The 24,362-nt window shown below is 44.2% G+C and overlaps 1 protein-coding gene across 2 annotated transcripts in view; it reads right to left on the bottom strand.

Moving 5' to 3' along the window:
* LOC127000308 (protein TANC2-like) overlaps positions 1 to 12,264 on the bottom strand; it is a 100,315-nt gene extending 88,051 nt beyond the window's left edge. The window contains exon 1 of one of the 2 annotated variants that reach the window (XM_050863870.1): positions 11,622 to 12,264. In XM_050863870.1, coding sequence (XP_050719827.1) covers positions 11,622 to 11,673 — 52 coding nt within the window. In that variant the 5' untranslated portion in view covers positions 11,674 to 12,264. Of the gene's footprint in view, positions 1 to 1,144; positions 1,572 to 11,621 lie in introns of those variants that run through there. The other variant, XM_050863873.1, reaches the window with a different exon arrangement.
* Positions 12,265 to 24,362: the final 12,098 nt, after the last annotated feature.

Here is a 24,362-nt window from a genome sequence, read left to right as displayed (position 1 = left end):
ATAGGCTGATGGAACGAGCGTCTGACATTTATAGAACCGATCATGTATTCTTTTATGGCTATTCCGCTGGCTCTTATAACCACAAACCGTCGACTTGGGCTTCACGGGGGAGAATAATCATTAATAATTTACCGTTTTATTACTGCCATTAGTTTAAGAGGCCGCGGCGCACTGGACGTAAATATTAAAGGTCAAATTCTTATACATTTCGAGCCCCAAGAACATATGTTTAACAAGGCTTTCGTAGGAGTTGTGGCCATTTTCAGGGGTAGTTTCACGGCCCTTCTGGTAGTCTGACCCTTCTTCTGTACTGTGAATCTTATAAAACACTCATTAGAACCCGATTGATCTCCTTTTTAGCCTTTGGAAGTTGTTGATGTGATTGGTGGATGCGTCTGAGAACACCAAACTCCTCGCAGCACAGAACCGAGAGAGAAGAGGAAGAAAAATACGGAAAATTCTCAAACTGGGCAACTAACAACCTACGCATACAATCACTTCCCTAATTGGACTTGATAATTATTTTTTTTACAGCAAATTAAGCAGCTAAAGGGCAATAACAAAAAAAAAAAGGCCCATTTAAACATTATATAGAAGCTCACAAGGCAAAAAAAAAAAAAAAAATAATAATAATAATAAAACCGCTCAGTAAACAACGAGTACACTAGAAAATAATTAAAAACCTTAAAATCCTCAGACGTGGGCTCTACCTGTCTCCCTTTTCATCATTGATATTTTTTATAAAAGCTTAAAACGCAACAAAGAAAAACAGTCCAGCAATTCTCAGTAACAAATACGGAGAATTACTTTAAGCCCTTACGTGGGCCATACCTTTATCCTACCTGTCCATTTCCCTTAATTGAGTCTTATTATGAACGTTAAGTACACAAAGAAAAAAAATCATCTCAGTAAACATCAGCAAACATCCAAAACAAAGGCAAATTACTTTAACCCCTCACGTGGGCTCTACCTTTATCCTACCTGTCCATTTTCCTTAAGGCCTTATTATGAACGTTAAGTGCACAAACGAAAAAAAAACCTCAGCTCAGTAAACATCAGTAAACATCTAAAAGAGAGGAAAATTACTCTAACATCTCACGTGGGCCCTACCTGTATACCTGTTCGCCCCCTTAATTAGACTTACCTTGAGGCGTCTGCGGGGGAGGGGAAGCCGAGGAAGAGGAGGAGGAGGAAGAGGAGGAGGCGGAGGAGGATGAGTCACCTCCGCCTTGACCACCACCACGCGGGGCCTTGGCCGTGGCGCGAGGTCATTCAAGGTCAAGGAAGGCCCACGGGTGCAGTAAGGGCATCATTGTTCTTTCTGATCGACGCGATGAAGGATTTTTTTTATATAGTTTTCCTCCTTAATTTTCCGTCTAGGTTTTAAGTCCTTCACGTTTTATGACTCTACTTTTTGGGGGGATGTTGAGGAAGTCTGGTTCGTGATGTGTCGTTGTTGTTGTTGTCTTAGTGGGTGCTGCCGGTGGTGTGGTGGTGGTGGTGATAGGGGTGGTGTTGGTGGTGGTGTGTGTGCCGGGCAGCAACCTTCCCGAGGGGTGTCTGAGCGGGTTCTGGCGAGGGTACGCGGCGCCCGGGGCGAGTGGGCAGACAGACAAACAACCGGTGGTGTCACTTTAGCTTCACTTGACGCTCCCAAACTTCGATTCCCGGCCTGTTCAGCGACGCACGGAGAACCAAAACGTGACAAGGAGGGTTTGAAGGCGTTTATACCGGCATCTTTAGCATTGACACTCCCCGAAAAGGTCTTAAAACCGCTGGAAATATGTATGAAAGGTGGTTGCAATCCGCTCAGCTGGCAACATTGCGAGACGACAGCGGAGCGAGGGGAGGCGAAGGGAGAAATGGGTAGGGGGGGACGGAAGGGGAGGGAAAGGGGGGACTGTCGCCAAGACGTCTCCAGCCCCCTTGCACGAAAAGAACGACCAAAGGCGATTGAACTCCCTAAAAATACCCCTTCATCTGCCCCTTCCCTCCGTGGAATGCATTACAAAACACTGATGAATAGAGAAAAAGGTGCACGTACTCCTTCCTCTACCTGTTTCGTCTCTTAAAATAATAATAATAATAATAATAATAATAATAGAGTACAATAGGTAGAATAAGAGGATGAGAGGGGGGGGGCTGGGGAGGGCTAGATAAAGGGAGGTAGGGAGGGGAAGGCGAGACGAGGAGAGGGAAAGCCACGACCCGATATGGCAAAGGAAGAGAGGAAAAGAGAGGGGAGGTGGGGAGGGGAAGGCAAGATGAGGGATAAGAGGGAAAGTGAAAGGGAATGGAGGAAGAGAAGGAGGAAGAGAGAGGGGAGTAGGAAGGACTACATCATAAGGAAGGTGGGGAGGGGAAGGCAAGACAAGGGTAGGGAGGAAGAGAGGGAGGAAGGAGGCGGGGAGGGGTAACCAAGATTAGGCGTGAGAGGGAAAGGGGAAGGGTAGCAGAGTCCATACCACGTGGCGAGTCGCTACAGCTGGAGGAATGTAGCGGCGAAGGGCAGACGAAGGGGAAAAAGTGGCGATAAACTACTGCATGCGTGTAACCTTTGCGAGAGGGAGAGAGAGAGAGAGAGAGAGAGAGAGAGAGAGAGAGAGAGAGAGAGAGAGAGAGAGAGAGAGAGAGAGAGAGAGAGAAAGGTGATACGTAAACGCAATAATCAATAACAAGAGAACTGGTTGAGGAGGAAACAAACGGAAGGGAAGGGAACACATAAAATACAGGTCCTATACGCGTGAGAGAGAGAGAGAGAGAGAGAGAGAGAGAGAGAGGAGAGCGCATTCATACATAACACCATTCAAGTATCAGGTATTCATTAACAAGTAGAATGCCTCGGAAATCTAATAAGAACAAAAATCTATACCACATAAGAGATCAAACCCCACAAAAAACAGCAAAAACAGGCGATTCAATGACACGAAATACCCATAACTACTTTCGATTCCTTTATACTTCATTACCTACTAGCAAAACAACAACAATAGCACATCGATAAGAGAGACAGCGACAGGAACGGCAAAGAACGGCGAAGACTAACATACATAGAACTAACAGTGAAAGAAACACGAAACTTACAAATACTCCACTCAAAAACTCTCCCGCCAGAAACTCTACGCTTCGCACTCAGCTTAAGATCAAATCCCACACGTAACACCATCTTCAGAGGCTCTAACACCATCTGGCAGGTTACAGCGTGAAGCACAGAGCTGTATCTAAGAGTGAAGGTAAGAAGAGAGAGTTACGAATACTCTCCGAAACTCTACACCACGCACCCAACCCTAGATCAAATCCCACACGTAACACCATCTTCCGAGGCTCCAACACCATTAGGCAAGTTACACAGTGAAGGGACGAGGCGAGAGGTGCAAATCCTCCACTCAGAAATCTACTGCCAGAAACTCTACGCCCTTTACCCAGCATAAGATCGAATCCCACACGTAACACCATCTCGGAGGCTCTTAACACCATCACGCAGGTTACACAGTGAAGGGAAGAGGCGAGAGGTGCAAATCCTCCACTCGGAAACTCTACAACCAGAAACTCTACGCCTCTTACCCAACAAAAGATCAAAACCCACACCAAACACCATCTTTCGAGTCTCTAACACCATCACGCAGGTTGTAGAGTGAAGCACAGAGCTGTATCGCATTACCTAGCATCGGCGTCAGACCATCTTGAGCTCGTTTGACCTTTCACAAACCCTGTAGGAAGATGAAACTCAACCCGGGTCCTGACTGCTGGTTGAGACGTAACATGCATGGCCACCACCTGATAAGCCCATTGTATACACTCTCCTGTGCAGCCCAAACAATCATCCCTCGGTAAAGCCCACAAGCAGAGCGCTCGAGTCATCGCAGGAAGCTTATCAGACCGGCAGAGGCTTTATCTCGGCTCCTGCTCCTCTCTTTCTCCTGGTCACGGTGATGGCTTGTCTCTGAGCGCCTAAACCCATGACAACACCGCCCACGGACACATGATATAAGGGGTACGAGGCTCTGGTGAGTGTGTGGGCCCAGACCTTGCCGACGAAGCTACACAGACGCGTCCATCAGGGAGGGCCGTTATGCAGACAGAACCCCCGACCTTGAACTGAACGTAAAAAGCAGACAGACGAATGCCATGGCCACAAAACACACTGACACAGACAAACTTAGATAAATGAAGTGAACGTATTGAAGAGAGACGAACGCCATGATCACATAACACAGACATCACTAAAGGAACAACACACAAACACACACACACCTTGAAGACCTGAACGTAGAAAAAAAAAATCCTCCATGCACAGACAAACACCAAAACACACAAACACAAACGACACTGACATCACCACCAAAGCAAACACACACACACACACACACACACACACACACACACACACACACACTAACACAAAGGCAAACCCAACACCACCACCACCTCGAATCTGAAAACTCTCTCGCGGTGGGATATTTCATTCGACTTTTGTTGCTCCACGACTTCTCTTGTCCCTTTCCCTGAAGCGCAATGGAGCGGCAACACCGGACTTTATTTTCTCTGATATTCAAGCCGCGCACTCTCTCACTCGCTCTGCCTCTGCCTCGCCGCCATCCGTTGAGAAAAAAGAGTAACCTGAGAGGAAACAAAGCGAAGAAGAGCCACAACAACAGCCACGGAGATACAGAGTGAATGAGAAGGAAGACTTAGATATATATAAAGGAAGAGTATGATAGGCAACGAACAGGATCAAATTTCACAACAGGATAAAATAAAGACATAGGTAACAGGAAAAGGAAGTACATAATCAGAGAATAGGAAGGACGTAATCGGATGAAAACAAGACAAAAACAAATACATAACAAGAAAATAAGAAAATATTAGTTTAAATGGCTTAGTGGGCACCGTAAACAACAAAAATAAACCGATAAATAAAAAAAACCCGATATAATAACCACATAATCGGATCAAAAACAGGATAAAATAAGATTGTAAAAAAATAAACTAGAAAAGTGTAAACAATTTTGAAAGAATAAGAGAAATGAAAAAAAAAAGAAAAAAAAAACTATCTATAAATGACTAATTAACTTCACATATACTTTCAAATAATAAAACCCCCCACCAAACTTCAGAAAAAAACACCAAAAAAAGAAGAAAAAAAATTTGATAAAAGCACAGCGTTCATCCCAGCCGTAAAACAGGAGGAGGAGGCAAAACGAGAATTAACTTTAAACATTTCTTTCCTCGGGACCAAGACCTCCCCCTGAGGCACCCCCTTGGAGGACCACATTACAGGGAGGAGGAGGAGGAGGAGGAGGAGAGGGACGGGAGGGCAGGGGGAGAGGGAAAGGGAAGAGGGAGAGGAAGAGAAAAAGGAAGAGAACAGGAGAGAGTGAGGGAGAGAGTGAGTAAGAGTGTGTGTGTGTGTGTGTGTGTGTGTGTGTGTGTGAAGGGACACGCCTCCGGACAGCCTCCAACACAACAATGGCTCGTAAAGTAACATCGATAAGGACGAGACACAAGGGAAGCGACGGAGACATGAACGGTAACAACGCGCCAATATGTGACACGTTCAGATGGGTGAAGGGAACGGCGCGGGAACCTGAGGGAACGTGAGATTGAAGGGAAGGTAAGAGAAACGGTAAGGACAGGTAAATACAGGTGAATGACACGTAAGAAGAGGACTATGAAATGTGGACACAGGTAAAGGTACTCTTCCTCCTTATCCTCCTTCTCGAGACACAAGAAACGTAAGGAAAGGTGAATGAAACGTTTGGAAAGGAGCTTAAAACGTTGAGATAGGTAAAAACAGGCGAATAAAACGTAAAGAAGAGGTATATGAAACGTGGAGATAGGTAAGGTACTCCTCCTCCTCCTCCTCTTCCTTCTCTTCTTGCCTCGCTCGGGGAAAACAAAGACCAAGGAAACCTGCCCAAGGAAAGTCGATGATCTACGCCTCTTGAAAACACACATCACACTTATAATAATCTATCCAAGGCCAGTTACCCCTAAGAACCTGCTTCTTCTAACCTGCCTGAACGTTAGGAGAAGGAATTAAGAGAGATATAAATGCGAGGAAGAAAATATCGTAGTGTTGTTGATTTTCCCGAAGATAAATAAGAAAGTCGATGGATTTATGACCCTGGAGGTAGTGTGATCGTTCTTCTGTACCGTGGACCTCAGAAGACACTCATTAGAACCCGATTGATCTCCTTTTCAGCCTTTGGAAATAGAGATTATGGGAGATATATAATTGTGAAGGGAGAAAATATCGTAGTGTTGTTGATTTTCCCGAAGATAAATAAGAAAGTCGATGGATTTATGACCCTGGAGGTAGTATGATCGTTCTTCTGTACCGTTGACCTCAGAAGACACTCATTAGAACCCGATTGATCTCCTTTTCAGCCTTTGGAAATAGAGATATAAGATGGATATAAATCTTAAGTTGAAAACATTGTAGTGTTGTTGATTTTTCCTAAAGATAAATTAGAAAGTCGACGGATTGCAATGTTGACTTTATTTATAGTTATACGAAGTTGAGAGGTTAGTGCCCGGCTTCTTCTGTTGCTGCTATTGTTTATAAAGGAAGTAAATATAGATAAGTAAAGTAAAGGGAGGTAAGGGAAACAAATGTTGATAAATAAAAGGAATTAAGGGAAGGAAAATATAAAGTAAAGGGAAGGAAGGGAAAGAAACGCAACTAATGTACTAATAAATAAAACAAAACAAAGAAAAAGGTAAAAAAGACAAAAGAATAAGAAATCTTTGCATGACGAGAGAGAGAGAGAGAGAGAGAGAGAGAGAGAGAGAGAGAGAGAGAGAGAGAGAGAGAGAGAGAGAGAGAGAGAGAGAATATTTGCATAACTCTGCGCAACATCCACGCCAGAGCCTTCTCTCCCTCCATCTTTCGCTCTCTGTGTACCTCCTTCCCTCCCTCTTCTCTCCACCATCCCTCACTCACAAGGAAGAACCCAACCAGAGAGCGAAGAAGAAGGAGGAGGAGGAGGAGGATAATTACAGACAAAATCAAGCACTTGGGGCAGAACACGAAAGAAAGAAGAGGGAGGAGGAAAGAGTGGGAAGGGGAAAGGAGAAAGAGAATGAGGGAAGAGAGGAAAGAAGGAGAGGAAGGAAGACAGACATAAAGAGAGAGGGAAGGAAGGAAAAACAACTAGCCCGTGAGAGAGAGACAGAGAGGAGGGAGGGAGACGAAAAAAATAAATGCCTCCCCTCAACTCGACCAGGAAACAAAGAAAACGTGCGTGCCCCCTAGTGAGAGTAACCAACCACACCGCAAGCCAACCAGACAACCAGCCAGCCAGTCGACCAACGGTAAGAAAAATAGAGAAAGAAAAAGAGGAAAAAAAAATGACTACCTTCTCCACTCTTATAAAACTGTCGACCTCTCCACGCAACAGTGACTCCAGTGGGCAGCCGAGGGTGACCTGGGGTGGAAGGCTGACCTGCAGGAGGCATTAAAAGGGGGTGAAGGGGTGGGGGAAGGGGTGACCAGGTGTTGTTGTAAGTGAGGGCAGGTGACTAGAGCAGGTGAGAGAGAGAGAGAGAGAGAGAGAGAGAGAGAGAGAGAGAGAGAGAGAGAGAGAGAGAGAGAGAGAGAGAGAAGGTGGAGGTAACATTTCCTATGCAAGTGAGGGTTTTAAACGGCTATCAATGAGACGGTGACCTTTCCAGAGCAACGGAACAACAACGACAACAACAACAACAACAACGGCAACAACAACAACTACTACTACTACTACTACTACTACTACTACTACTACTATTACAACTAAGAGAAAGACAACATTAAAACAAGAAGCAAATATCACATAACTACTACTACTACTACTACTACTACTACTACTACTACTACCAAACACGAAGGCGATTATTTCTTCTCTGCGCGTTCGAAGGTGAGCGAGAAAAAAAATTATGCGCCAAATGAACCTGATTAACATTCGTGCATGCAAATGAACGAAAAAAAAAAAAAGAGGAGTCAGGTGTTGATCAAGTACGTGCGTGTGTGTGTGTGTGTGTGTGTGTGTGTGTGTGTGTGTGTGTGTGTGTGTGTGTGTGTGTAGGCAAGGTAAGCTGCAGGTGTGTATGTACGTTTTGCATCTGAACATTTACATAACGCGGAAAGTTAAAAGTAAAAAAATAAAATAAATAAATAAAAGGTCCATGAGTCTGTGTGTGTGTGTGTGTGTGTGTGTGTGTGTGTTATCCTTCGCCAGCTGGTAACAGAGAACTCTTCCGAAAGCAAACACGGCGTCATGAATATTCAAGCAAAACATAACAAATCTAGCACGAGGGAAAAAAAAGAAAAACACTCCAAACGGCGCTTTACCTCACTTGGATTTCCTCCTCTGGTGCTTGCTTGCTTGTTCCTCCCTTCCTTTCCTTCCTTTTCTCTTCCTCCCCTTCCTTCCCTTACCCTTTCCTCTCCCTTTCCTCTTTCCTTCCATCCGTTCTTCTCCCCTTCCTTCTCTTCTTCTCCTACCTTCCCTTTCTCTCCCTTCCATTCTTTCCTCCTCCTCCTCTTCGTCAGGATAGCAAGCGACAGAGAGAGAGAGAGAGAGAGAGAGAGAGAGAGAGAGAGAGAGAGAGAGAGAGAGAGAGAGAGTGAAGAGGCGTACCCTGGGCCCCCATGTCCTTGGTCACCCCCTGCAAGGTCTCGCAAGCGGCTCTCGAAGGGGAAGAAGAATACAGTCCTTGCCATATTAAGTGATCCACCTTGCTTGCAGTGGGCGGGTGGGTGGATGGGTTGGTGGGGGAGTGGGGGAGTGGGTGGAGTAACAGCTTGCGAGGAGGTTGATCTTCGCGCTGGAGTGTTTGGAAGAGACTTTGCTACGTTGCTTGAGGGCCTGTGTGTGTGGGTGTCTGTTTCGGGTTTTCTTCTTCTCCTTTATTCCTTTTTCCTCCTCTTCCTCCTTCGTAGCTTAAGGAACTATTGGTGATTGTTTCCTCCTCTTCTTCTTTATCCTTTGTTCTCCTCTCTCCCCTACGTTAGTTGAGTGATGTGTGAGTGTTTGCTTCTTCTTCTTTATTCCTTTTTTCTCCTCTTCCTCCTTCGTAGCTTCAGGAACTATGGGTGATTGTTTCCTCTTCTTCTTTATTATTTATTCTCCTATCCCTCCTACGTTAGTTGAGGGCTGGTGTGGCTGTTTGTTTCGGTCGTTCCTTCTTCTTTAGTCATTTTCCTCCTCTTCCTCCTTCGTAGCTCAGGGACTATTGGTGATTGTTTCCTCCTCTTCTTATTTATTATTTGTTCTCCTCTCCCTTCTACGTTAGTTGAGGGCTTGTGTGTGTTGGTGTTTGGGCGATTTTTCCCGTTCAAGGTGCAGCAGAGGCCGTGTACAACTATCACTAGGATCACAAAACCAGCAACTTCCACGAGGCGAACTGAGGAAGAAGAAGAAAAAGAAAAAAAAAAAGAAGAAAAAGAAGAGAAAGAAGTAGGAACAAGACAGAGAGAGAGAGGAGAAGAAGAAAAAGTCAGGTAAAACTATCACTAGGATCACAAAACAGTCCATGCAAACCCCCAGCACCTTCAACGAGAGGCTCTTCAAACAGGCGAACTGAGGCAGAAGAAGAAGAAAAAGAAGAGGAAGAAAAAAAAAAAAAAAGGAGGAGGAGAGAGGAGAAGAAGAACAAGTCAGGTAAAACTATCACTAGGATCACAAAACAGTCCACGCAAACCCCCAGCTCCTTCAACGAGAGGCTCTTCAAACAGGCAAACTTAGGGGCCGATACGTTTAAGACTACGGACCTGAGGCTGCGTTTCTTGCATCTCATCTGCCCCCAAATTGCCGAGGTGCATCAAGGAGGGTTTGGGCCGGGAATACGCTGCTTGGCTCGCCTCGCTTATCTTGAAGGTAATCTCGCCGGAGCAGAATGAATGGAGAGGCCAATAAGGTAGAGCGGAGACGTCACTTCATGTTTGTTTATGGTCAGTCACGGAGGAGGAGAGGGAGAGGGTGGAGGTGCAAGAGGATGAGGAGGGAAGAAGCAAAGTCACTGAGGAAACTAACGGATGCCACGCTTGGTTTAAGTGCACACACGGTTATACAATACATCCAAGAACATAAAAATAGAAGTTAGGTTAAGTAAGAAGAAAACGAAGGTACAGGAGAAAGAAAAAGGAGAAGGTTTAATGATATACGTACAGATAATGATGTCAGTGTGAGAAAAAACAACTAATGGTAAGATAGCACACACACGTATAAAAAACACATCTGAAAACAAACAAAGAGAAAAAAATAGAAGTTAGGGTAAATTTACGGAAGAGAACAAAGGTAAGAAAGAGAAAGATAAAAGGAAAACGGTACATAGAAAGTTAATGCCAGATATATCAAGTGGAAAAAAGTAAGATCAAAGAAGTGACGCAAAGATAACTTAAAAAAACACGCCAGAGAACAAAAATAGAAGCTAAGAAGGGAAGAAAATGAAGGTAGAAGAGAAAGAAGAGAAAGAAAAACGGTACACAGCCAGTAATGCCAGATATATCAAGTGAAAAAAAGTAAGCTAAAAAGTGATGAGAAGACAGCCTGAAAAAAAATACACACACACGCACCAGAGAAAAAAACCCAGAAGCTAAGAGGAGGAAAACGAAGATACAAGAGAAAGAATTAGGAGAAAGAAAAACGGTACATAGCCAGTAATGCCAGATATATCAAGGGAAAAGAGTGAGACAAAAGTGATGCAAAGATAACTTAAAACACACACACACACACACACACCAGAGAACAAAAACAAGCTAACAGGAGGAAAACAAAGATACAAGAGACAGAAAAAGGGTAATGAAAACGGTACAGAGCTACTAACGTCAGATAAATTAAGTGAAAAAAGAGTTAGAAAAAAAAGACTACTGCATCGCTTGGTATAAATGCACAAAAAGAAGCTTGGTTAAGTATGCGGAAAAAAACGAATACAAAAAGAGAGAAAGAGGAGAAAGATAAAAAAAAAAGGAAATCGGTATAAAGCTAGTAATGTTAAATGTATCAAGTGAAGAGAAATAAAGCGAATAAAACTCTTGATATAAATGCACAAAGAGGTTAGGTAAATGTTAGGGCAAGGTGAGGTATACTGTGTGTAGGAAAACGAAGGTAAGAGAAAGAGAAAGAGGAGTAGGAAAAAGATGTTGGCCCCTATACGTAGACTAATATATTACGAGAAAAAAATGAGAAAAAGAAATAGGTTAGGTAATTGTTGGGCAAGGTTAGGTAAACGATTTGGATGAAAACGAAGGTAGGACAAGGAGAAAGAGGAGAAGGAAAAAGATGTTGGCCCCTATACGTAGACTCTGATATATTACGAGAAAAATAAATGAGAAACAACGAAGAGGTTGGGTAAATGTTAGGCAAGGTTACGTAAACTATGTGTAGGAAAACGAAGGTAGGAGAAAGAGAAAGAGAAGGAAAAAGATGTTGGCCCCTATATAGACTCAAATATATTACGAGAAAAAAAAGAGAAAAAAAGAGGTAAGGTAAACTATGTGGAGGAAAACGAAGGTAAAAGAGAAAGAGGAGAAGGAAAAAGATGTTGGGTCCTATACGTAGACTGATATGTTACGAAAAAAATAAAGGAGAGGAAAAAATCAAATAACAAGAGACTGACAAATTAACACACTAACTTACCTTCATGGGGGAGGGTCGGGGTTTTGCTTCGCGTGAGGAAATCTTTCACCATTGTGCCTATTTTGGCGTTGGGCTCCCCTCTCTCTATCCTGCGCCCCTTCTCTCGTGTGTCTTTCCCTTGCACGCGTTAAGTCTCACTCAGGACAGAACGAGGACAACAGTGTATGCTATCACTCGCAGGCTCTCACGATGGAATGACTAGTGTGTGTTCCTTCTCTCGTCTTCTTATCTTTCTTCCCTTTTGCACACCTCAGTCTCGCTTCAGAGGACAACAGTTTATGCTATCACTCAAGCTCTCTATGGAATGACTGACTAGTATGCGTGTGTGTGGATCCGTATCACAGTGTATACTTACAAGATGCACGCGTCACCTTGCCCCGGAAAACTCCTTGAACAGCCGTCAGGTAAACACACGCACACCTGTCACAAAGTCTTCACCTCAAACACGAGAAGGAAGACCACGCAGGTAACACACGTCCCAGCACTGTGCATCATGGTCACACGAGAGGAACAACACCGTCACGCAACACAATCCACAGCCTCAACACAGCGGCAAAATCCAGTGCACTAGTCCCCCAATGAAGTTCCATGGTACAGCCGGGCGACACATCCCCTCCCGCCGGCTTCGCTTACTCAACTGACCACCCGTTCATTCAGAGATCCCGTTCCCCTTGTCGGTACCCATGACGTCATTAGGCCACGCCCCCACCCGGCCCCTGAGCGAGCGTGAGGGCGAGGTGGCGAAGGGAAGGTAAACAAGGATAACTTTGGATAATTCATCAGGATGTGGGAAGACGGCGAGGTGTGTTTACTTAAGGGCTTGAGGAGTGAGTGAGGGACGGATGGGAGGGGTGAGAGAGAGAGAGAGAGAGAGATTGTTTGACATTACAACTGCTACGACCGCTACCTCTTCCTCCTCCTCCTCCTCCTCCTCCTATTACTACTACTACTAACACTACTACTATCGCGGTTGCTAATGCTGTTTTGATTGTAGTAGTAGTAGTAGTAGTAGTAGTAGTAGTAGTAGTAGTAGTAGTAGTAGTAGTAGCGGCCCTTCAGATCGCCCCAATTTCCGTCAAGTGGTCTGGGTGTAATTCATGTGATTGACAGTGACCCAGTAAGACGCCGTGATAGTGATGATGATAACCAAGGCCGGGAGATAACGACGGACTCCACACACTGACGGACGGACGGACATGCAAACAGACAGATAGATAGGGAGACAGACAGAGTGACAGACAGGAAGAGTGACAAACAGGCAAATAGACAGACAGATAGACAGACACAGAAGCAGATGGTTACAAATACACTGCTGGAGATACTGAAAGACTGTCAGACCGACTGAGAGACACAGATAAACGTATAAACAGACAAAGAGACACACAAACAGGCAGAAAAATACGTTGCTGGTATACCTCCGTAGCAAAGCACAGCGGATGATAACGACACTTCCGCGGCTCCGTAGCAATCACCCGCCAATCTTGTTCTGCCATTCTTCATAACGTAGACACTATAGCTACGCGTGGCCCCGGTGCTCATCTCCGTAGCGAAGCACTTATAAGAGAGAGCACATGGAATGACAAACGCTCTCTCTCTTGGACAGTCTTCCGCGGTCTCGTAGTCAGGCAATCATGTGCTACGCCAGGCCTCAGTGCTCATCTCCGTAACAAAACACCAAAGCACAATTCTTATACGGGGAAACAGCGGATGACAAATGTTCTCTCTCTTGGACAGTCTTCCGCGTATTCGTAGTCACCAGGCAATCTTGTGCTACGCCAGGCCACAGTGCTCATCTCCGTAACGAAACACCTCAGCACAACTCTTATAAGGGCAAACAGCGGATGACAAACGTTCCCTCTCTTGGACACTCCTCCGCGGGGCCGTAATCACCGGGCAATCTTGTTCTCCCATTTCTCATAACGCAGACGAGTGGTTCAATTTGGTGACTCGCAGAACAGGAGCGTGTGTGCGCGGTGTGGCCCTGGGAGCCGCGTCAAGCCGAGCAGCGCCGCCCAGTCGTCACCAACCCGCCCGCCCGCCATCTGAACTTTGTCGCAGCGCTTTCTGGCCGCCTCTCCGCTTCCATGCGTCTGTTTATTTACTAATGTGAAGGAGCCGAGGCCGAAATTGCACCCAGATATGAACCCACGCCGCTCAATGGCTGTGTTTAAAGTTATCAGAGAAAGAGAGAGAGACCTTAAGGCTGCCGGACCGTGTGTGTGTGTGTGTGTGTGCGTGTGACCCGCGTCCCTCCTGCCCTGTCGTGGCTGGAGGCTCGTAATTACCCGTCTGGCAGCGGGTAGCGGCGGCGGCGGCGGTGGTGGTGAAGCCAGTGGTGGTGGTGGTGGTGCCCTTCCCTCCCTTGCTGGTTCCCTCCTGAGCACACACACACACACACACACACACACACGGGTAATGCCCTCCGCGTACTTAACCCCAATCTCCCCTCGAGCTCAAAGGTGCTGCCTCGGTGCTAAAGAAAGGTCTTTTTCTTCCAACCTTTCGGCACTCAAGCACACACTCATAAGACAAGGCTTTCATAGGAGTTCTGGGCATTCTTAGGGGTAGTTTTATGAGCCTGGTAGTAGTTTGACCATTCTTCAGTATCGCAATTGTGAAAAAAAAACCTTTGGAAGCACACACACATTTGGCAAGGCTTTAGTAGAGGTTTTGAGGCGTTTATAAAGGGTAGTTTTATGAGCCTGGTAGTAGTTTGACCCTTCTTTTGTACCATGATTAGGAAAACACTCATTAAAACACGATTAATCTCCTTTTCGGCCTTTGTATATAGTTGATGTGAGGGACGAAAGAACACACATTTGGCAAGGCTTTCGTAGAGGTTTTGAGGCATTTCTTAGGGGTTGGTGTTGGTGTTGGTATTGGTGTTGGTGTTGGTGTTGGTGTTGGTGGTGGTGTTGGTGTTGGTATTGGTGTTGGTGTTGGTATTGGTGTTGGTGTTGGTATTGGTGTTGGTATTGGTATTGGTGTTGGTGTTGGTGTTGGTATTGGTGTTGGTGTTGGTATTGGTGTTGGTGTTGGTGTTGGTATTGGTGTTGGTGTTGGTGTTGGTATTGGTGTTGGTGTTGGTGTTGGTATTGGTATTGGTGTTGGTGTTGGTATTGGTGTTGGTATTGGTGTTGGTGTTGGTATTGGTGTTGGTATTGGTGTTGGTATTGGTGTTGGTGTTGGTATTGGTGTTGGTGTTGGTATTGGTGTTGGTGTTGGTGTTGGTATTGGTGTTGGTGTTGGTATTGGTGTTGGTGTTGGTGTTGGTATTGGTGTTGGTATTGGTGTTGGCGTTGGGATTGGTGTTGGTGTTGGTGTTGGTATTGGTGTTGGTGTTGGTGTTGGGATTGGTGTTGGTATTGGTGTTGGTGTTGGTGTTTGTGTTGGTGTTGGTATTGGTGTTGGTGTTGGTGTTGGTTTTGGTGTTGGTGTTGGTGTTGGTATTGGTGTTGGTGTTGGTGTTGGTATTGGTGTTGGTGTTGGTGTTGGTGTTGGTATTGGTGTTGGTGTTGGTGTTGGTGTTGGTATTGGTGTTGGTATTGGTGTTGGTGTTGGTGTTGGTGTTGGTATTGGTGTTGGTGTTGGTGTTGGTGTTGGTATTGGTGTTGGTATTGGTGTTGGTGTTGGTATTGGTGTTGGTGTTGGTATTGGTGTTGGTGTTGGTATTGGTGTTGGTGTTGGTATTGGTGTTGGTGTTGGTATTGGTGTTGGTATTGGTGTTGGTGTTGGTATTGGTGTTGGTGTTGGTGTTGGTGTTGGTGTTGGTATTGGTGTTGGTGTTGGTGTTGGTGTTGGTATTGGTGTTGGTATTGGTGTTGGTATTGGTGTTGGTGTTGGTGTTGGTGTTGGTGTTGGTATTGGTGTTGGTATTGGTGTTGGTATTGGTGTTGGTGTTGGTATTGGTGTTGGTCTTGGTATTGGTGTTGGTATTGGTGTTGGTATTGGTGTTGGTGTTGGTGTTGGTATTGGTGATGGTATTGGTGTTGGTGCTGGTGTTGGTATTGGTGTTGGTGTTGGTGTTGGTGTTGGTGTTGGTGTTGGTGTTGGTGTTGGTATTGGTGTTGGTGTTGGTGTTGGTGTTGGTGTTGGTGTTGGTATTGGTGTTGGTATTGGTGTTGGTGTTGGTATTGGTATTGGTATTGGTGTTGGTATTGGTGTTGGTGTTGGTATTGGTGTTGGTATTGGTGTTGGTGTTGGTATTGGTGTTGGTATTGGTATTGGTGTTGGTATTGGTATTGGTGATGGTATTGGTGTTGGTATTGGTGTTGGTATTGGTATTGGTGATGGTATTGGTGTTGGTGCTTGTGTTGGTATTGGTGTTGGTATTGGTGTTGGTATTGGTGTTGGTGTTGGTATTGGTGTTGGTATTGGTATTGGTGATGGTATTGGTGTTGGTGTTGGTATTGGTGTTGGTATTGGTGATGGTATTGGTGTTGGTGCTGGTGTTGGTATTGGTATTGGTGTTGGTATTGGTGTTGGTATTGGTGTTGGTGTTGGTATTGGTGTTGGTATTGGTGTTGGTATTGGTGTTGGTGTTGGTGTTGGTGTTGGTGTTGGTGTTGGTGTTGGTGTTGGTGTTGGTGTTGGTATTGGTGTTGGTATTGGTGTTGGTATTGGTGTTGGTATTGGTGTTGGGTGTGGTACAATCTGTTCTTCTTCATCTTTTTATCTTTATCATCCATTTTTGTCATCATAATCTTCTTTTCGTCGTCGTGGTCAGTAGCATCATCATCATCATCATCAGTTTCTGCTTCTACTCCTTTACTTTCACCACTATCCTTCTCCTCCTCCTCCTCCTCCTACAATCCGTTCCTCTGCCTTACATCACCAAAGTACTCAACATCGCGTCTTCACTCAGCAATTTATCCGCGACATAATTCTGCTGCTTCGCTGATTGGATCTCTTGGGACTTGCTGCTTGAGACTAACTTACTCTCCAGGACGGTAGCAGAGTTCAGCGTCCGACCCGTAGAGGTTAGGTTAGGTTAGGTTATGATGGTGTTAGTTGAGTTCGTAGTAATTCTTGCTGAAAAATACACTTATTCTTTTCCTTCCTCCCTTTCTTTCTTCTCCATTTTCTTATCTCTGTTCTTTCTTCCTCCACTCCTTCATCCTCTCCTCCTTACTTCACATTGTCACATCTATATTTACTTATCCACTTTTATCCCTTTTTTCACTTTTCTTCACGCCTTCCTTCATGTTCTTGTTACAGAATCTTCACTCTTACCCGACAGAGGAACTTCACACTTCTTTTTACCAGGAAATATACTAATAATAAGTAGAAAAGAATTACGTGGTTAGTTTGTGAGCTACGAACAGCACGTCACCCACAGCTCAGCGGCTCGGGGAAGTGCCAACCTCACATCCACCTCAGAAATATGCCTCCCGGACGGCCCTCTTCTGGGTACGCCTTTGGAACGCTGCTGGGCTTGTTTACCTACACGCCCGACCTCCGCTGCCCGCCCTCTTCCTCTCGTCACCTCCGTCATCCACATCCAGGTCGCCGGGCAGCCTAACACACGTGCATTTGACTCTCAGATGAAGACGTGTGAGAGGACTGCTGATGTGAGAGAGGGAGAGAGAGGGAGAGAGGGGAGAGGGAGAGAGATGAAAATAAAGGTAGACAGATGAAAGGAAGAGATAAGAGAGGGATTAGGAGAAGCCAGGAGGGAAGAAAGAGAGAGAAAGAAAGGATGGACTTACTGAATGAATAAAGGAAGGAAGGGAGGAAGGAAGAAAGGGTTCATGAAGGCGAGGAAAAGGGAAAAATAATGACTAGGAAAAAGTATATAAAGGAAAACAGAGCAAGCAAGCAAGCAAGAGTAAGCAAGCAAAGAGGAAAACCACATCAGAACACGAAAACACATCTCGCTGGAGTACGAAGTTAATGCATTTTCACCGTTCCTCTCTCGCCCTAACTTTATCAAACATTTCCCTGCTTTTCCCTTTCTCCTCCTCCTCTCTCTCTCTCTCTCTCTCTCTCTCTCTCTCTCGGCCTGGGTAGCGGGAACCTGCGAAAAGCATGTTAAAGTTTTATTGGCAAAGTGTCCTCGATAAGATTATTTCGGCTTAGAGAGAGACTGACCGAGGGAGAGAGAAGCGAGGTGGTACACAAACGTTCTTTATTTTCTTTGCTTGCACGGTGTTTGTTGGAAGTATACGTTTGTTTTCCTTTTCTTGGATGATCACGAACGTTTTTTTCTGTTCTCCTTGCTTGCACTGTGTAGGTTGGTAAGTTGTATGTTCTGTTTACCTTTTCTTGGAGCCTCACAAACGTTTTTTCTTTGGTCTTCTTTGCTTGCAAGGTGTATGATGGTACTTCTATTTTACGTATGAAATATCTAACGGGTCTATGGATGTGCTGGCTAGTGTTGATCCTACTTTCCTTCCTCCTAACACTTTTCTTCCTTCATTCTTGCCTTCCTCCTTTGTATTCTTCCATCCTTTCCATCCTTCCTTCATCCTTCTCACTATTGTATTTTTCGGTCCTATCCATCTCCTTCCTTCCTTCCTTTGTGCGAGCTGTCCTTTTGTGTCCGTGCCGCCGCCGCCTACCTGTATCCTTGTTTTGATTGGCTCCACAGGTGTTCCTCCTCCAGCCAGGTGACATGCAGGTGGCTCCTCCCTTCCTCCCTCCCCCTTCCCTCCTTCCCTCACTTCCTTCTCTCTCTCTCTCTCTCTCTCTCCGACTCTCTCTCCTTTTCTCTCCGTCACCTCTCACTTCCTTCTTAGCTGTGTCTTCCTGTTTAATCCCTTCCTCTTGCTCTCTCGTTATTTTCTCTCTTTATTTTCTCTCTTTATTCTCTCTCTCTCTCTCTCTCATAGTAATTACAACATATATGAAGAAAAGAAGAAGAAAAAAGGAGAAAAAGAAGAAGACAAAGACACAGAAAATGAAGAAGAAGAAGAGGAGGAGGAGGAGGAGGAGGAAGAAGAAAAAAAAATAAGAACAAGAACAAAAAGAACAAGAACAACACCAATACCACTACCATCACCACCACCAACAACAACAACAATAACAATCCCTGACGGTGGCGCCCTTGGGAAGTTCCACCATAACCCCCCCCCCCCCCCACCACCACCGAGGAAACTTTAAATACAGGGACAGTACCTAATTAAAACTTAACCTTCATCCCGTGGCAGGCAGGAAGGAAAACTCTTAATGAAGGACCAGAACGAAGGAAAAACACATAATTGGCAAAGTTCTTATCGCCGCCATTCGCGCTGACGAGGCCGGGAAGAAAATGAGGAGAAAAAAAGGAAGGCAAAAAAAGGAAGGTAAAGAAAAGACAAATAAAATGAAAGAGAAAGGGAAGGAGAATAAGGATAATGATAAAAAGGGGAACAATGATAATGACGAGAGGGTTAGAGACATAAGGAAAGGAAAGATGCAGAATAAAGAGGGAAAGAAGAAAACGTAATAGAAGTTAAGGAAAGAAGAAAAAAAGTAAATGAGAAGAGTGAGAGAAAAAATGATAAAAAAGGAAATAGTGAAAATGAAAAGAGGGGAGTTGAGGTAGAATGGAAACAGTCGAATTAAAAATGGAGGTTGAAGAATAAAGAGGAAAAGTAAAATACACGTCTTACAAGAAAAGAAAAGAAGAAAATGAGTGATAAATGAAAGGAGAAAGAAAAAAAAATGGAAGGTGAAAAGGAAATGAAAAAAGGAAAAGGGTGTTGAGGCGTGATGAAAGGAAAGCCGAGATGAAATGGAAAAGGTGGAATAAAGAAGAAAAGAAAAGAAAATGAGATAAATGAAAGGAGAAAGAAAAAAAGTGGAAGGTGAAAAGGAAATAATAAAAAGAAGAGGGTGTTGAGGCATAGTGAAAAGAAAGCCGAGACGAAATAGAGAAGGTAGAAAAAAGAGGAAAAGAAATATATGTCTTACTAGAAAAGAAAAGAAGACAGGAAAAGATAAATGAGAAAAGCGAGAGAGGGAGACATAAAAAAAGAGCTAAAAAAAAGGAAATAATGAAAATGAGGAGAAGATGTTGGAAGCAAAACGAAGGAAATGAAAAGAAGAAAAGAAAGGTAAATGAAAAGAGCGAGAGAGGGAGAGAAAGGGAAAGGTAATTGAAAAGAGCCAGAAGATAGATAAGAAGAAAAATAAAAAGGGAATAGGTATTGAAAATGAAAAGAGAGGGTGTTGGACGCAAAATGAAGGAGGAACAGAAATAAAGAAAAGAAAAATAATACAAGACCAAAGAAATAGATGAAATGAAACCAGAAAGTGAATAAGAAAGAAAGAAACGGAGAAATAAATATGCCACACCAAAGTTGGAAGAAGAAAAAAAGTGGAGTTTAGAATAAAAAGGGAAGGTAATTAAATGAGAGAGAAAGAGATAAAGAGAGGAGGAGAGAAGGAGGAGGAGGAGGAGAGACGAGGGTGCATACCTTAAAAGATATGCGAGATACCAGTGGAGCGAACGGGTGAAAGACGATGAGGAGGAGGAGGAGGAGGAGGAGGAGGAGGAATGTGGCACTGCGAAGGACAACGAGTGCCTCTGTTCCTCTGATGGACGGTGTCAGGCACTTACCAGATCCAAGGTGAGGGAGGGAGAGAAGGAGGGAGGGAGAGAGGGAGGGAGAGAGGGAGGCAGGAATGAAAGATGGTAAAGAAGATAGATGAAGTAAAGAAGGGAGGGGAGGGAGATGACTTGAATAGAGAGATGGAGAGAGGGGAGGTAGGGAGAAGAGGGAGGGAGAAGGGCAGAGAATAAGGGAAGGGGAGGCGAAGTGAAGGACAGAAGGATAAGGAGAGGGAAGGGAAGGGAAGGGAAGGAAAGAAAGGAAAAGGAAAAAGGGAGGCGATAGAAAGGGAAAGGAAGAAGAGAGGAAAACGATGGGAGAGGAGGAAGAGGGAAAGGATGGGAAGGGAGAAGGAAGGGAAAGAGAGAAGGGAGGAAGAAGGAAAAGATGTGAGAGAAGGAGGAGGAAGGGAAAAAAAAGGAAAGAGAAGAAGACGGTGCAGGAGAAAGGAGAGGAAAAGGAATGAAAGAGAAAAGAAAAAAATAACAGAAGGGAAATAAAGGAAAAGGGGAAGGATTGAACGGAGGCGAGAGGAAGGGAAAGGAAGAAGAGAGAAAAACAATGGGAGAGGAGGAGGAAGAGGGAAAGGATGGGAAGGGAGAAGGAAGGGAAAGAGAGAAGGGAGGAAGAAGGAAAAGATGGGAGAGGAAGAGGATGGGAAAAAAAGGATAGAGTAGAAGAAGGGGGAAAAAAGGGGAGGAAAAGAGGAGAAAGAGAGAAAAGAAAAAAAATAATAGACTTTTAAGAATATGGAAAGACGAAACGAGGAGTAAAAATAGAAATAAAGAAGAAAGCAAAAAGAGAAAATTTACGATACAACGAAAAAAATGGTAAAAAAAAAGAAAATATCGTTGAAAGAATAATAAGAAACATGAAGTGAAAAACAACATACATACATAAAAGGTGTGAATGCATGAATATAAATAATCATACTTAATTTATTTTCAGCGTTGTTGTTGTTGTTGTTGTTGTTATATTGGAAAGCAGTTTATAATATATTCATTGGAGAGAGAGAGGGAGAGAGAAAAAAACAGCTGATTGTGTGCGTGTGTGTGAGAAAGTGTGCATGTGTGTGTGTGTGTGTGTGTGTGTGTGTGTGTGTGTGTGTGTGTGTGTGTGTGTGTGTGTGTGTGTGTGTGTGCGTGTGAGGTAAGGTGAGTCATACCTGGTTGCCGTTCACTCATTACCTCACCTGAGTCTCTCCTGCCCCCATTCCTCCCGCCCCCCCACCCCCCCACCCACACACCTCATTCACTCTCCTCTCGCCCAAGTCCAGCCTTCACCCGCCTTCCATTCACCCTCTCTCTCTCTCTCTCTCTCTCTCTCTCTCTCTCTCTCTCTCTCTCTCTTTCAGTAGGGGTAGCGCATATATTACAAAACAAAGTAGGCATGTGAAGGCTTATGTGTGTGTGTGTGTGTGTGTGTGTGTGTGTGTGTGTGTGTGTGTGTGTGTGTGCGCGCGCTCTCGAATGCATCATACAATATTTTTTATACATAACCAAAAGAGATAAAAATAAACATCTTATGAAATACTGTTTATCGTGTGTGTGTGTGTGTGTGTGTGTGTGTGTGTGTGTGTGTGTGTGGGGGCTCTCTCTCTCTCTCTCTCTCTCACACACACACACACACACACACACACACGGGCTGGTCAGGGCTGCCTCCATATTAGGGCTCCGGGCCGCTGACTTCACCAGGTCACCGCCGATACCCGTGGACGGAGATATCTAAGCCAATATTTGAGTACGCCCAGAAGGCCCCCGCGTGACACCATTACTCTGCCGGGCCGCGAGGGGTGTCACGCTGAGCAAAGACTTCAGGATTGGAAAACATTAAGCGGTTGAAAGGAATAGGAGTTACGTGGTGGTCGTGGTAGTGTTAGTGGTGGTGTGTGGCATCTGATCCTCTCTCTCTTTTTTTTCTCTCTCTACTCTCTTCTACTCTCCTTGTGACGTAGCGAAGTGACGTCATACAAGAGAATGACGTCCAATGAAGGGAAGTCCATTTATGAAAGAGGAAAGAAGTGGAAGAGACGGAGAGAGTGAAAAGAGGGAAAAAGGAAAAGGTAAATAGGAATGGTGGAAGATGGCAGAAAGGGAAAAGGTGGAACAGAATAGTGAAAAGGAGGAAGAAAAAGATGGAAGGTGGAAGCCAGAAGAAATGAAAAAGGTGGAAAAAGAATGTGGAGAAGTGGAACAGAAAGGGCAAACAGTGGAAGAAAAAAGAGGAGGTGAAAGAGAAAAGTGAAAACGGGAGAGAAAATGTAGAATGATGAAAGAAAGTGAAGATACGGAAGAATGAGAAGAGTGGAAGGTGTGAAAGATAAACAGCCATAAATGAAGGTGATAAAAGGGAAGATGAAGAAAACAAATATCAATGAATAAAACTGCAAGCAAATAACGATAAAAGAAACAGAAAAAGAAAAAAAAAGAGAAGAAAACAAGAAAGAAAGGAGAAGAAAGAAAACGAGCATCACCAAATAAAAGACAAACAAAAGACAAGAAAGAAAGAAAGAAAGAAAATAAAGCAATAAAAAAGAAACCAGTAGCAAACATCAACCAGGTGAGAAAAAATAAAACCAACGGCAAAAAACTATCAAGCAAAGGTGAGAACAGGTGAGAATAGGCGGGAGTCGAACGCGGGCCCTCAGTCAGGGGGAGGAGGTTATGTGTGTCGATCTTGTAACACCGTGGCGCCAGGAAGATATTGCTCCACGCCCTCAAATGTCAGCCTCCTCATCCGCCTCCTCCTCCTCCTCCTCCTCCTCCTCCTCCTCCTATTACCTCGCGCGCACCTGCTGTGAATAAGATAGGTAGGGAGATAGGTAGGAGATAAGGATAGATATGAATAGATAGATAGATTAATAGATAGGCAGATAGAGAGATAGAGATAGAGAGAGAGAGGGAGAGTGCACAGACAGACAAAGAAAGAGAAAGAGAAAGCAAGAAAGCATCCCCCCCCCACCCACCCACTCACACACACACACACACACACACACACACACACACACAGTACCACAACAAACAGTATTTCCAAGTAAAGATCATTGTGGCATTTCCCTAAAACTTATTATTATGATGTTGTCGCCTCTAACACACAAACAGTTTTTTTTTTCTCAAGTCTTTCTCCCGCGACCTCAAAAACAAAACCAGCCCAGGAGATATTTCCGCCCCTTTTCCTGTTATTGAAGGTTTTAATCAGGTATTCGTTTGTCTATCACCTTCCAGCTTTTTCCTGTTCTCTTCTATTTTTTCATCTTTCTCTTCCATGTTTTCATCCTTTTTTCTGCATTTTCATCTTTCTCTTCTATTTTTTCACCTTTCTCATCCACCTTTTCATCTATTTCTTCTACCTTTTCATCTTTCTCTTCCATCTATTCATTTTTTTCTTGTCTTTTCATCTTTCTCATTCACCTTTTCATCAATTTCTTCTTCCTTTTCATCTTTCTCTTCCACCTTTTTACCTTCCACCTTTTTCTACCACCTTTCCAGTAAACAGCCATTATCACTGTGTTGGTGTGGCCTCAGGTGTGCGCGGCGCCGAAGGGTTATCGCTGGTTACCTGGATGTCTCTTGACTATCGGGCGAAGGCTAAGGTGGCTGAGGATCAAGTGTTTTTTCTATCTTTTTTTAACTTATGTCCTTATTTTTGTTTGCTTAAGGTATGCAGTAATCGATTTCCTCGCTGCCCCAAGACCACACTTTGAATATATACCTTTTTGACGATGAGAGTACGTGGTTTCACGTTAATGCTAGAAAAGAAATATTCAATGGTAAAAAATTAAGTTGAATTCACGTGGTTTAATAATAATCTGAATACACACTCCCTTAAAGATCATATGGTAAGGGATTTTGTGTTAATGTGAAAAATCGATGCAAAGAAATACGAATAAGTTCAAGAATCATTAATACCTGAACAGCATTTCTATAATAATAAGATCTCGCGTTACCTAATGCAGAAAAATCTGAATGAGAGAAGCAAAGTAAAAAACATAACAAAAAAAATAACACTTTCAAGGTATCACTAACATCCCGATTTGGAGCTAACAGAAGAAACGGTTAAAAACAATACCAGATTATAGGCTTTTCCGTGTTTAAAAGGTTGAGTGAGCGCTTTTTCCTCGCGCTTAATGGATTTTTTGCGGGTGGCGGTGTGGTTGGTGGCCAGCTGCCGGCGAGACGCTCCAGACGACCCTAGACCCAAACACTCG

This window comes from Eriocheir sinensis, chromosome 18, assembly GCF_024679095.1.
Source record: "Eriocheir sinensis breed Jianghai 21 chromosome 18, ASM2467909v1, whole genome shotgun sequence".
NCBI lineage: Eukaryota > Metazoa > Arthropoda > Malacostraca > Decapoda > Varunidae > Eriocheir > Eriocheir sinensis.
The sequence above is the reverse complement of the archived record's forward strand: the minus strand, read 5'-3'. Positions and strand labels throughout refer to the sequence as shown.